This window comes from Python bivittatus, unplaced genomic scaffold (genome assembly GCF_059951505.1).
Source record: "Python bivittatus isolate LINGU-HERP-01145 unplaced genomic scaffold, Pbiv_v1 ctg000470_np1212, whole genome shotgun sequence".
Lineage (NCBI taxonomy): Eukaryota > Metazoa > Chordata > Lepidosauria > Squamata > Pythonidae > Python > Python bivittatus.
Window position 1 is genome coordinate 1,724,567 of NW_028277065.1, and position 15,579 is coordinate 1,740,145.

The following is a 15,579-nucleotide window of genomic DNA, read 5'->3' on the forward strand; positions in this document are numbered from 1 at the left end:
AAAACATAAAAATGCTACCCCCCTCAAGAAAAGGAAAATTAAAAATCACACAAAGAAGCAGCTTGGTTTTTAATACAGCATTTAATCTTGATCACATAGATTACTGTTGGTGAATTCTTCCATTATGTCAATACAGAATCAATTCATATGGATGGAGCAAAGACATATCATCAGTTGAACTTTATAAGGCCAGGATGAAATTGTCTTTCTGCTGTAACAGAATCATCTTTTTCAAAACACAAGTTACAATAAATCCAAGTTCTTCATAAATTCCAATTTTTCAATATTGAATTAAGAATCAGTCCAACACATTGAAGCCCAATTCCTATTCCCAAAACCATATTAAACAAGATAGAGAATCTCTCTTCCAGATCAACCAGCGGAAAGTTTGGAAGTGTAGACTGCCGAACACTCTCCTCAGTGATGCACTAGTAAGATCAGACAAATATCAAGAGAAGTTACTCCTCTCTCTCTCTCTCTCTCTCTCTCTCTCTCTCTCTCCCCTTCCTTCCCTCCCTCCCTCCCTCCCTCTGTGAGAAAATAGCTGAATTATATACACTTCTTGCCTGGCATCCTGCTGAAAGAGCCAGTCATGGATTTTTTTCCGTGGCCCAAAGAATAAGATTCTCCATTCTCCAGTGAAGGCAAAATATTACTACAGAATAGCAAACAGCATGTTTTCCCACAGGGCTCTCTCCTGTTAATGCCAATAATGCTTCAATGAGATTCACATTTCTTGAAATATTGCAATAATTTCAAGTACGTTCTGATAGAGATTGAGGGCAACCAGGTTTCCATTCCTAAAATTTTGACAGGGACTTTCTGGGGACAGTCCAGGAGGTCCTCAAAAAGCTATTCTAGATGGTCTCTACATTAGCAACCAGGTTTGCATTCCATGCCCAAATGTTTCAAGAAGGAACATTGCTCTCTTTTCAGAGTATCCGTTACCTTTAGGTGTTTGCAATTGTTGTGGAAATTCATTCTGTTGCCTTCTTTGGCTCATGTGTCCACTGGAATAGAGATCCTAAATTGGCTTAAGTTTACCACCTTCAAGGGAAATCCAAACAACATTAAAACGTGCAACTATGGAAACATTTTAACAAGAAAAGAGAGAGATTTACTGGCTCCAGTACCAGTGGAAGGGAACATCAGTAATTGTGTTCTACTGTATAATGGGGGGGGGGGGGGAAGTGTTCAAAGATTGTATTACATGATCAAAAATGTAATTTCAGTAAATAAGTTGACCATAACTTTTTTTTGTTATCTTGAAAACTCAAGGGAAAGAAGCCATTTAAAAACATGCATCCTGATATATTTTCTATAGGCAAATGGCTAATATAGTCTGCATAAACCATGGCAATGAGAATGAACTAATCAATACCTCTGAATGTGACAATCCATTTTTCTAACATCCTCACCACTGTGGATATATCTTAATTTAAGTTAAATGAAAGCACTACTAGTTGCTTCTTTGGATACAGATGAGATGAAAAAAGAATTTTTATTATAAGTAATAGTAATGAATCAGGACTTCATGCAGTTTTGGTAGAATGATATGTGATATGTGAGGAGGATCATCCATGGTTTCACAAGGACATTCATTTAATGGTATATCATATTTTTCAGACTGAAGATGATTCAATCAGGTTAGGAAATACTTTTTGATCTGTGATGTTAATTTCCACACAGCTGCTTGAATGTCCTTGTTCCGGAAGCTATAAATGATGGGATTCAGAACGGGAGGCAAAACTGTATATGAAACAGCAGAGAGTAAATCTAGAGTGGGAAAGGAAAGAGACTTTGGCCTCATGTATGAAAAGAAAGCTGAAGAGATGAATAAAGAAAAAACTGTCAAATGTGGACTGCAGGTGGAGAAGGCTTTGTATCTGCCTTCAGCTGACGGAATCTTCAGCACAGCAGCGATGATGTAGCCATAAGAAGTGAAAATGGATCCAATACAAAATGAAGGCACGATGAATCCAAATACCCAGATCAGAATTTGGTTAACTTTTGTATCTGTGCAAGAAATCTTTAGTAACTGAGGAATATTACAGAAAAACTGCCCAATTGTGTTTGGCCCACAGAAGTTTAATTGGAAAGTCATGACCGTTTGTAGAGATGTATATAGCAGACAACTAACCCAGGAAGTAACTGCCATTTGATTGCAGGTATCCCAGTTCAGGATAAAACTATATTGCAGGGGATGGCAGATGGCTACATACCGGTCATAAGCCATGATGGTAAGCAAGGAAAGTTCAGAACATACACTAGTAATGACTAAGAAAACTTGAGCAACACATCCAGGAAAAGTAATCATTTTGTTATTTGTCAGAGAAACTGCCATTGATTTGGGGACAGTGGTTGTGATGTAACAAATATCAGTCAGGGATAGGTTGACCAAAAAGAAATACATGGGGGTGTGAAGGTGGTGGTTTAGGATCACAACAAAAATTATGAGTACATTGCCAGTAAATGCTACTAAGTAAGTGAATAGAAACATGACAAAATGTAGGAGTTGTACATTGTGGTCATCAGAAAATCCCATCAGAAGAAATTCCATCACAGTGGATTGGTTGGCCATTCCAGCTCTTTCAATCTTTCTGTACAAAAACAGATTATGATTGGAGATTAGGAGAGCAAAGGAATACAGATCTATCTATCTATCTATCTATCTATCTATCTATCTATCTATCTATCTATCTATCTATCAAATTTATCACAATCCTTCTTGTTAAAAATGACTCTGGGCAGTTTACAAAGCAGTTAAAATGATATAAAAATACAATATAAAAGGTCCTGAATAAATAGAAAATAAATAAAATCCAAGAATAGATGTTAAACTGGCAGTAGCTCAGGGAGCATCATCCAGGTGCCAGCAATCTCTAGGACTGGGTAAATTTTGTCTTGCCCCTGCAAGTAAATTAATTACTCATATCAATTTCCTGCCACAACATAGTTAAACATCTTCATCAAAATGATTTACCTCAAAAGTTAAATGGACACAATTAGTCAATTTTGGGATGAAACATGCCTTTTCATTCCTATAAACAGGGACTTCTTTACTATAATGTAAGATTCAGTAACACAGAAATCCCCAGTTGTCCCCTAAGAATTCTGAAGAAAAGAAAATGCATTCTGCAATATCAGGATGTTGATGAATAGCAACAATGAGTGAGGGGGAATGTGGGACCCAATATCTATGTACAAGATTTAAAATGATCTACTGTTCAGATTATGTTAAAATATTTTTAAAAGTATTATTTGACATCAGTTTGCCTCTACAAAAAAGTGAAGGATGTGTGTGTGTGTGTGTGTGTGTTCGTATAATTGCAGTTATGAAGTAAGTGAAGAAAAAAAAATGACAAAATGCAGAATTTGCACACTAATCAGAACATCCCATCAGAAAGAACTCTGTCATGGTGAATTGGCTGCTTATTATACATCTTTGCATCATTGTGGACAAAAGATAATGATTATAGACTATGAAACATAGTTACTGAAGGAAATGTATAGAGAGAGGTATTACAGCTATACAGTATATCATTATTAATAGCTGTTTGTATTTATCTGTAATTAAAAATGAGTATAAATTCAACTGTCCACCATAAGTTACTTACCCCTAAAAGAAAAGGGTCACAATATTCAGAACAGGGGGTACAAGTTTATTCATCCAACATACATATAATTACATAAATGAGAGAGATAGAGACAGAGACAGAGACAGAGACAGAGACAGAGACAGAAACAGAAACAGAGACAGAGAGAACCATAGAGAAGAGATATAGACATATAATTCCTTAAAATTCCTCTCTACCTAGGAATCCAAGAACAAGCCATATCTTATAAAATGGGATAAAATTAACAAGAAGGAACTGTTCTTTCAAAGAATATTTTTACTAATTAACCAAATCCAATAAATAATTTCTTTCCTTCTTTCCTTTTTTCCTTCTTTCCTCACAGGAAAATAATGTGTGTTTCTGTGTTTTTCTAATATCACTGGGACTTAATTCTAATTAATTGGAATAGAATAGCTAGCTGATTTTATTTATATATATATATATATATATATACACACACACACACACACACACACACATATACATATATACATGCATTCATTCATTCATTCTATATATATATATATATATATATATACATACATTCATTCATTATATACATATATATATATATATTCATTATATATATATATATATATATTCATTCTATATATATATATATATATATATATATATATTCATTCTATATATATATATATATATATATATATATATTCATTCTATATATATATATATATATAGAATGAATATATATATACATTATATATATATATATATATGTTCATTCTAGTAATTAGCTACTACAGTACAAAGCATTAAATACCTACTGTGAGTTTGCATCAAGAGCCTTTCATAAATTATAATATGATTTGCAATCAAAGTATAACTAATTTATTTCTGATTACAGTTTTGTAACTTTTTACCTGAGCCCAGGAAAGCTGTAATTCATCTTATGATGCTCTGTGTGAATTTCAGGTGCCCACAATTTGGCAATGTTTTAATAACTGGAAAGTGTGGAAGAGAACTGCACTTACCTCTGAATTCTCTGACTGAGAAGAAGACTCTGGCAATCACTTTAAATGTAGATGGTCTATTGTAGAAGAAAGTTTTTCTCTGCAGAAAGAAGTTACAACATGTCTGTTTTCTCTTCTAGCTCAGGGAATTTCTCCTTTGGGATCACCGCATTTTACATGTTAATAAATAAAATTTAGCTTCCCCTTTCTTTCTTCTAATATTGGAAGATCTGCCATTGATTCTTAATATTTTGCAGATGGCTTTAATGAGTCATGTATCCCCCCCCATTTTTTTTTTTTTTTTTTGTGCAGAACTTGTCCTGAGTGTACAACATCCAAGTACCACCAAAGTCCCTGAAGAGCCAGCTCAATGGGAAGAACAAGATCCATGCCATCAACATGTACTCCCTGCAAGTCATCAGATATTCTGCCGATATAGTGAGCTGACCAAAGGAGGACATGGACGCTGCGGATGTGAAGACCTGGAAGGTCCTCACAATGTATGGAGGTTCCTACCCCACATCCATCACCCAGAGAGTGTACACCTTACTGTACATCATTAAGATGGCACCCAAAGATGAGATGTTGAGAGAATGCCTGAGGCAGCAGCAGATGTGGGAGGAAGTTCAAATGGAGGAAGTACCATGGCAAGATAAGCCCCTGCATAGGATGTACCATCGACAGATAGCTGAAGTGTCTGACACTGGGAAATCCTACCAGTGGCTGGAAAGGGTTGGACTAAAAGACAGCACTGAGGCATTGATCATAGCAGCACAAGAACAGGCACTAAGCACCAGATCCATAGAAACATGTATTTACCACACTAGGCAGGACCCAAGGTGCAGGTTGTGCAAACAGGCCTCAGAGACAGTCCAACACATAGTGGCAGGATGTAAGATGCAGGCAGGAACAGCATATACTGAATGGCACAACCAAGTAGCTGGCACTGTGCACAGGAACATCTGCACAGTGTACAGGTACTGGCCAATCAACCAGACATCATGTTAGTAGACAAGGATCAGAAGACAGCGGTAGTGATAGTGGTGCCAAGAGACAGCAACATAGGAAGAAGGAGTCTGAGAAGCTGGAGAAGTCCCAGGGCCTGAAGGAAGAAGTAGAGAGGATGTGGAAAGTAAAGGCCAAAATGGTCCTAGTGGTGGTAGGAGCACTTAGGGCTGTTACTCCAAGCTGGGAGAGTGGCTCCAACAGATCCCAGGAACAACATCAGAGCTTTCTGTGCAGAAGAATGCAGTGCTAGGACAGCAAAGATACTGAGCAGAACCCTTAAACTCCCAGGCCTCTAGTAGAGGACCCGAGATTGAGGAAGGCATGTACCACCCATAGGGGTGAGAGGGGAATTTATATATATATATATATATATATATATATATATATATATATATTAATATAAGTATATTATATATATTTATATATATAAAATTTTATAAATAAAAATAAAAATAAATAATTTTATGTAAGTCTGCTTGAAAATGGATCAATAAAAGTATTTGGTTTTCAGCAAAAAAAAAAAGTATTATTATTTGTATTATTTCTTAAATTTAGCAGCAATGTCAGTTCCTGATACAACACATTTGGAGTTGGTTGATTTTTATCCTTTGCCTTTTCCAAATGCCTGCTACTACTTTCACAGATAAATGCATATCTGTCCAATATAAATAATATTTATTTGATAAACATATACCCATATAGTGGTCTACAGTACACTATTCATGAGGCATCCCTCTTAAGGAATATATTAATCCTTTGGTGAGGATTGGGATCCTGTTCCTTCAGCAGTATTGATCCTAGGTATTATTGTTTTAACCCCGTTTCAATTAGGATCCCTGTTAGGCTTTCAAGGGATACTTACTATACCCTACAACAGTAACATAGAGTTTCAGTAATCCTCCCATTGTCTCTTTCATGGCCTGACTTACTTTGAAGGGTTGAGAATATGTACTGTCCTTTTTAACCATTCTGCCCTTTTAAGGAGCTTTTCCAGCTGTTGGAGAAGAGAGAAAAAAAACTGCTATCTTAGAGTCAATGGCTGGACTGAAAGATTCATTCCCAAAGAATTTAAGAGCTTTTAAATGGTTGTTTTAAGATATTATTTTTCTGTGTTCCTGTTTTATACTGCATGTGAACCTATATAGCTATGCATTCTATATGCAAGTAATAAAATAAAGCAGTTCATAACTAGAGATTTATATTATTGTTAATAAACCCACAGAGGAAAGGAGGAATCATCACCTATCATCCTCCTGCTGGTTGAAGAGTTATCAACAGGCTCCTTAAGTGATCATATAAAAGAGAAAGGCTTGCCTTTGGATGATAACTTCAGTGGACAGCTTCTCAAACATATGACAAGTTCTGTATTATATATATATATATATATATATATATATATGTATGTATGTATGTATGTATGTATGTATGTATGTATGTATGTATGGTGGGGGCTAAATGAGACATTAAAGCCATTTGATAAATATTAATGGCAGATCTTCCAATACAGAAGAATGAAAGGGGAAGTTAATATTTCTTTATTAACATGGGAATTGTGGTGATCTCAAAGGAGAGATTCCTTGAAATGGAGTAGAAATTCTTCTATAATAGAGAATCTATATTTAAGGAGATTGGCAGAGTCTTCTTCTCAGTCAAAGAATTCAGAGGGTAATAGAGTTCTTTTTCATTCATTCCAGTTATTAAAACATTGCAAATTGTGGGTACCTGTAATTCATCCAGAGCATTAAGATGAATTACGTTGATATCTTCTTACTCTTGAAATAGAGCATTTCTCGGCTCAGGTAAGTACGTACAGAATTCTAATCAGAAATCGATTAGTCATACTTTGACTCCAAATCAAATAATACTAATGAAAGGCATGGTGCATATTTAATTGTTTCTTTGTAGTGATACAATATGTAATCAGCTGGCTTTTCTTATTGCTTGAATAAGTATATTAGAAATCTGAAAATCTTATTAATAATTTGATACAAAGCTGAGATAGGTAATTATGATCTTCAGTCTACCAACTGTGCTCACCTGTCCAACAGTCATCACTCTGAAGTGAGTGAGCTCGACAGCTGGGGTAAGATTTTAGAGAAATAGCTGAAAGGCAGGAGTATTGACTGTGTGTAAAAAATACCTGCTACCAATTCTGTAACAGTTAAATTGAATTAAGTCCCACTTGTTAGCAAATTGAAATACATAGAAATACACAACAATTTCCTTTGCAGGAAAAAAGAGTGAGAGAGAAGGAAGGAGGGTGGGTGGGTGGAAATTATTTATTGATTTGTTGAATTACTAGAAAATATTGTTTGAAAGAACAGTTCCTTCTTGTTAATTTGATCCCATTGTGTAAGATTAGGCTTTTGTCTTGGAATCCTAGGTAGAGAGGAAATTTGCAGAATCTATCGTCTGTCTGTCTGTCTGTCTGTCTGTCTGTCTGTCTACCTACCTACCTACCTATCTATCTATCTATCTATCTATCTATCTATCTATCTATCTATCTATCTATCTATCTACTTAAACTTGCACCCCCTGTTCTGAATATTGTGACCCTTTACTTTTGGGGTAAGTAACTTATGGTTGGCAGTTGAATTTATACTCATTTTTAATTACAGATAAATACTAAACAGATATTAATAACAATATATAGCTATAATACCTCTCTCTCTATTTCCTTCAGTAACTATGTTTCATAATCTATAATCATTATTTTTGTCTACAGTGATGCAAAGATACATAATAAGCAACCAATTCACCACAATAGCATTATTTCTGATGGGATGTTCTGATTAATGTGAGTTGCCAATTATGGATTCTGTCATTTTTTCTTCAGTTACTTAATAACATACAAATACACAGACAAACACATGTGTGTGTGCACACAGACACACATATACATACTTTCACTTTTTTGTTTAGGCAAACAGATGTCGAAGAATACTTTTAAAAATATTTTAATATAATGTGAACTGTGGATCATCCTAAACATACTATTTGCTCCCCGAGTCCCTCTCAGCCCATTGTTCCCCTTCATCCACATCCTGATATTGTGGAATGTATTCCATTTTCTTTAGAATTCTTAGGGACAAACTGAGGATTTCCACAAAATTTGGTATTACTGAATCTTGAATTATAGTAAAAAAGTGCCCACATGTAGGAAATGAATAAGTCTGTTTCAGCCCAGTTTGACTAATCATGTCCATTTAACTTTTGTGATAAATAATTTTGACAATGATTTTTAATTATGTTCTGGCAGTAAATTGATATGAGTAATTGCACTTGTTTCCTCTACTAATCTCCAATCATAATCTATTTGTGCACAGGATGATTGAAAGAGCTGAAATGGCCAACCAATCCACTGTGATGGAGTTTCTTCTGATGGGATTTTCTGATGACCACGATGTACAACTTTTACATTTTGTCATGTTTCTATCAATTTACTTAGTAGCCTTAACTGGGAATTTAGTCATTCTGTTTGTTGTGATCCTGAACCACCACCTTCATACCCCCATGTATTTCTTTTTGGTCAACCTGTCCCTGACTGATATTTGTTACATCACAACCACTGTCCCCAAATCAATGACAGTTTCATTGACAAATAACAAAATAATTAGTTTTCCTGGGTGTGTTGCTCAAGTTTTGTTAATTGTTACTTTTGCAGTTTCTGAACTCTCCTTGCTTACCATCATGGCTTATGACCGGTATGTAGCCATCTGCCATCCCCTGCAATATAGACTCATCCTAAACTGGGATACCTGCAATCAAATGGCAGTTACTTCCTGGGTCAGCTCCCTGCTATATGCATCTCTACAAACGATAATCACTTTCCAATTAAACTTCTGTGGGCCAAACACAATTGGGCAATTTTTCTGTGATATTCCTCAATTACAAAAGATTTCCTGCACAGATACAAAAGTTAACCAAATTCTGATTTGGATATTTGGATTCATTGTGGGTTCCTTTTGTATTGGATTCATTTTCGCTTCTTATGGCTACATCATCGCTGCTGTGCTGAAGATTCCATCAGCTGAAGGAAGATACAAAGCCTTCTCAACCTGCAGTCCACACTTGACAGTTTTTTCTTTATTTATCTCTTCAGCTTTGTTTTCATACATGAGGCCACAATCTCTTTCCTTTCCTACTCTAGACTTACTCTCTGCTGTTTCGTATACAGTTTTACCTCCCGTTCTGAATCCCATCATTTATAGCTTCCGGAACAAGGACATTCAAGCAGCTGTGTGGAAATTAACATCACAAATCAAAAAGAATTGCCTAATCTGATTGAATCATCTTCAGTATGACAAACATAATATTCTGTAAAAGAAATGTCCCTGTGAAACATTGAGTGATCCTCCTCACATGCCTCTTTGAATGTTGCAGGTACAGTATTTGGATGTGAAGGAAGGGAGGGGGAATTATTTAGGACATATTTTGTACAAGTGATTTGTATAAGAAACATTGGACTGGGTCCTTTTTTCCTAATTGTTTACAATTGTTACATTAATATAATGTTTATTATTTGGATCCTTTTCCTCAATAATTAAATGAACAGGGATAATGTTTTTGACTCACTTTTTTAATTGGCTTTCTCTTTATCTAGTTTTATGACTTGTGTTTAGAACAGATCATGATTTAGGTCATATTTATGCAGAAGTATTGCAGATTAAAGAGGGTTCACAAACTTTTAAGCACCACTGTATTTCCTTTCAAGTAATGTGATACATTAGGGGGCTCTTTGTTTCATATACAGGCAGAACAAGGTAATTAATCAATTATTCTAGATCACACATATCTTTGTACAAGTGACTGACAGCAGAAATATTGAACTGGGTCCTTTGCCCCTAATTGTTTATAAATGTAACTTTAATATTCAGATAATTCTTTATGATTCTGTAGGTTCAAAGTGTACTATTTCCCAAAAGTGTGGTTTTAATTTACTTTCATGGCACTGTTACAGATATTTACTTTCAAGTAATGGGACGGATAGTAGGATTCCTTGTTTCATATAGAAGCAGAGCAATATCAGTGATCAAGTATACTAGATCACCATGATTTTTATTCAATCAGTAATAACCATAGCCCAACATATTACAGGATTTCATTTTCTGAAACAAACAAGCACCTTTTAAGAAAGTTGGTTTGGAGAAGTTTATCTACCTGACTAAGGTAACATAGATATGCTATCTGTAGATTTAATCAATAACATTTTTCCACCCCAAGCAATAGAATTATGGCTTTGTCTTTATAGTCTTTATTCAAACCAATCAAATCAAATACTACTCAAATATGATCAGATCCATGCCCATTTCTGTTAAAATCAACCTGATCATATTTAACTGCTAAAGAAATAATTTGCTGAAGTCTTTTGGCTAAAGCAACAGTTTAAATTTTAATATCTACATTGATCAGTGAAATAGTACATAACAAATTATCTTTACCACATTTTGTTATAATTGTGATATGCTTATTCAAGGAAGAAGATAAGATGCAACTGTCAAAATTTTCATTATATAGTTGCTAGAGTTTGGGGAAAAGTATATTAGCAAAGGCTTGATATCATTCAACTGAATACCCATGAAGTCTTGGTGTTTTAGTACTACCTGTAATCAATAATTCCTTTTTGATCTCATCTGTACCCAAAGGAGCAACTGATAACTGATTTTTCTTTTTTAAAAAAATTAAACACTAAATGAAATGAAGCATACATGTTTCCAAAATTCTCTTTTGACCATAGTACAAAGATATTTTGAGTTGTTCCAAGTGAGCAGAATGTGCCACTGACTTGCTCTGTGGATTTAGAGTAGGTTACATTTTAAAAATGCTAGTTATCATGTACAGGAGCAGGGACCAATAACCATACAGCATTAAAAATTAGATTAGATGGATTTGTATGAATTGGAGAGTGAAGAGGAAAACAACATGTAAGCATGTGGCCAGACAAGACAAGACTGAAGGGAAAAAGTCCCATGACCCTGATGATGAGTGGTGAGCATACAATCTGCTTGACTCAAATTTAATAAGTTTCCTGGCCTCCCTCAGTATTCTACTCAGTCCCATATGAGCCCCCAGTGGAAGGGGAAAAAACTCCCCATGACCCAATCTGCTTAAGCCAACTTTGTTGAACTGCACAGGAGACAGAATGCAATGTTCTGCCCTCTGAGCGAGTGGCAAGGCAAAACTCATAAAAAGGCCTTTTTTATAGGAAAATGGACAGGAGGTCCCAAACCCATATCCATACCAACCTTGCATTTTCACCTTTTGAGTTGTTTAGTCAGCAAGCCTTGAGTAACTGACATGGGTCACCAAGGGGCCAAGTACCTCTTCTCTGGTACATAGGCCCAGAGTTTGCAGTTTCAGCCCCTTAGTAAGCTATGATTTTATTCTTAAGCATTTCACTAAGAACTGAAGCATCTCTGAAGACATCTGTGTTAGACCAAACTGTTTCATTAGTTATTTTCCCATAAAATAGCTGACCTGCTCAATTATTCCAGCTGTTAAAACAAGTTAGGAGCAATTGAGGTTCATATAGGAAGATGGATTCTAATCAGGAATCTACATGAGTGGGTGAATTGGTGTGGTTCTCTTTCCCAGGGTGAGAAGGTGACCAATGCACTTTGTTCATTTCAAAACCTCATCCGCCTGTCCCAGTAACAGGAAGTGTTTATGAAAACTGCCAAGGGAGATATCAGAGGAAACAAATAGCCATTTTACTTTGTCATGAGTAATGAAGGTTTGAGGCATGAAGGTATACTTCGTGGAACAACTCTGGAATATTTCACAAGGATGATTGTGTTTCGAAACTTGGAAGAGAACTGCATTCCATCCCTTCTCTGTTCTTTTTCTGTATATTTAGGAGCAGAAGCAGGAAGCATGGGCTACACTCTGAACTATTCTTATGGATCTTTGTTCTAAAGACAAAACATGTCTAAGAGAAAAATTAAACTTACAAATACATCAAACTGATGGTAATTTAAAATTCAACTGCATTCATATATATCTGTAATGTTGAGGGGATGAGGAATAAGGATGTTAATAAAAATAAATGTATTATCTGTGATTTTAGCACATTGGCAGTTGTTCCCAAATCTTAAACCTCTGCCTTGGACCAATTGTTCTTTGTCAAAATCTCTGATAAGTTTAGGTAACTTTGGGAGATAAAAATAACAATCTTCTAATAGGTTCTAATGTATCTGCTCCTTAGAGAGCCACAAGATTCATTAGAGGATTTCTAATGAGACAAAGAGTTTTATAGGACAGACATTTCAACATGGAATTCAAACTTTTGCTAACTTAAAGACCATCTAGAAGAGCTTTCTGGGGAACATTTTGCATATGCCTCACAGTGTCCCTGCTGCACTTTTAATCTCTGATTTTACTTGAAGTTATTAAAATATTTCAAGAAACTTGATAGTCTTACATCAGAACACCTTGTTGCATATTATCATTGGCATTATTGTGGGAAATTATGCTGTTTGGTATTCTACACCAATATTTTGCCTTCACTGGAGTATCTTAGGCTTTGGGCCAAGGAAAAAGATCCACGACACTCTTTCAGCAGGATGCCAGGCAAGATGATCAAGTATAATGGAAGATGAAAGATAGCTAATAGAAGACCATCAGTCCTTTTCTTCTTTTGTAATTTAGACTTTCAATTCAGCATGAGAATTAAGATCAATCTCCAGTGAGTGGCTCCTTGAAGCACAGTAGAAAACAAGATTGACATAACTGTTCTTTCTTTCAGTTCTTATTAGCAGAAAGTTAGACTCTATAAAATGGTGGAAAAGCACAAGCATATTTCAAAACAGCAACAAAAGTAGTAGTAAGTAGAACACTTAAGTAAAGACCATAATTCCTATGTACTCAGCATTTTAACTATCAAATAACTGTCCAATATTGCTTACAGGATGACCATAATGTATAAAGTAATAAAAATCCCCTTTTTGACTGAACATGATTTTTATTTAGGGTGATATAATCCTATTACTTTTCACAGATGTAGTGATCAGCTTTAAGATCTGAGATATGATCCAGGTAAAGAAGTTCTTCATCCTTGCTAAATACACACACACACACACACACACACAGTGTATATATACGCACATATACACACACATAAATACATATACATATTCTGAAGTGTATATCTTTGTTTTCAAGCACTACAATTTATAATGTCTGATATTAAGAGGAATAAACTTGGATAAAAATGGAGAGCTAATCTATCTCCTCCCCCCAAATATATTTTTCAATATTTCCTGTTCAAAATGTATTCCTTTTCTAGCTTTTTTAAAAATAAAAATGTCATAAAAACCCACATTATTCATTTGCCTGAGGAAAATGGATACAGAAAGACAAAAAAAGAAATATCGGTACATTTTAGAGTATATATTTAGTATGTTGATCATTAGCAAAAAATCCTTCTTAAAAACCAATATTTTGCATATTTTCAATTTCTTTGGTTTTTCCCATTACTATGGCCTCCTTCTGTAAAATGTCTCTTTTTGTCAACGTACTCCATTCTGACAAAGGCGGATTTGATGTACCTTGTCATATACCATGTAGAAAGGAGGGGAAAGAAAGCATTGTGTATATGTTTTTAAAAGTTTCAGGTGCCCTTTTGCCGATTAAGAATGGGTAACCTTGACACTGGAAACAGTATGATTTAATAGTATGTATATATAACTATTATTATGTATAATACAGTACCCATATTTCTTTCTTGTATTAATTGCCTATGATAATCTTTTCCTGTCCAGAAGGAGTCAAAGAAACTAAAGAAACTAAGAAAAAGATTATTCTGTCACAGTGTAAAGACAATATCATCTTGGCCTTGCAAAGTTGGACTGATGGTCTGTGTTCTCTCTTTGTATATGATCTAATAATTGTCCTAATGTAAGGTTGACCAATATTAATGTATGTGATCAAGATTAAATGTTTTGTTAATAACTGAGCTGCTTCTTTATATGATTTTTATTTTCCAGTGAGGTGGATCCAAGATGGTGATAGAGTGACAGCTCTGTAAAGAGCTCTGGAACTGTTACTCATTTTAGTCCTTTTGTGTAGTTTTATTCAAGTAGTTTTAGTAATTAGCTTGCTATCCTAACTTCAAACAGTAATCAAGTATGCAAAATTATAAAGCAGGGACAAAAAAGAACTTGAAAAGAAAGATTAAAAGAAGGCACAAACTGGAGATCCAGAAGAGAGGAAACCCCGAACAAGACAAGGTTGCAATGACCTCTAGGCAACCAAAGATAAAGGACCTGCTCCAGCTTAAGGACACTACATGTAAGTCTCCTTTTCCTTCTCCTTCTCACCTTATAACCTCTGTAAACAATTATTACTCCTCTTTGGACTGGGAAGTAGATGAATGCCCTTACTCTGAAAATGAGGCTTTACTCAGAGATAGAGGGGAGGATGGTGTTTATTTCAGGAGGATTTTTGATGGAGACCTGGATCTGGTTGCTAAAAATTGCCTCTTAACAGCTCAAACAAGTCAAAATAAAAGGTTAATATGGCCCAAAGTAGATACCAAGACAATACTGAATAGCCTCAAATCAGAGAATGCTGTCAGTTGGGCCTTAATAACCCAGTAACCCATGGCTGACTAGCAGTCAGTCTCCAATGCATTTAACATTTGTGCCATAAGTTAAAGAAACACCTCATAACTAAACCCTTCTCCAAATGTTTCTGTATAAGTAAATCTCCTTGGTTTGACAATGAATGCCATTTAATGAAAAAGAAATTAAAGGCAGATATGAGACTTGCACAAAGGCATCTCTCTGTACATATACAAGCTAAGATGCTGTCTCTTAGAAGCAAATTTAAGAAGCTCATTAAATCAAAGAAAAAAGCTATGCTGCCTCAATTTGTTCTGGACTTGAGCTGTCGGCAAAAAGTCGTAACTCGGCTATATTTTGGCATTCTGCAGCTGGAATCCTGAAAGGATGGAGATTTGCATTCAATATACCATCTCTGCC

General features: G+C 35.2%; 2 protein-coding genes across 2 annotated transcripts; one reads left to right on the top strand and one right to left on the bottom strand.

Annotated features, from left to right (window-relative positions):
• Window positions 1-1,642: 1,642 nt before the first annotated feature.
• Window positions 1,643-2,587, bottom strand: LOC107326519 (olfactory receptor 14A16-like). The gene has a single exon (XM_088143060.1). The coding sequence runs from the start codon at window positions 2,579-2,581 to the stop codon at window positions 1,643-1,645; it is 939 nt and encodes a 312-aa protein (XP_087999186.1). The 5' UTR covers window positions 2,582-2,587.
• Window positions 2,588-8,926: 6,339 nt separating this feature from the next.
• Window positions 8,927-9,883, top strand: LOC103057062 (olfactory receptor 14A16-like). Its single transcript, XM_007442072.4, has one exon. The coding sequence runs from the start codon at window positions 8,927-8,929 to the stop codon at window positions 9,881-9,883; it is 957 nt and encodes a 318-aa protein (XP_007442134.4).
• Window positions 9,884-15,579: the final 5,696 nt, after the last annotated feature.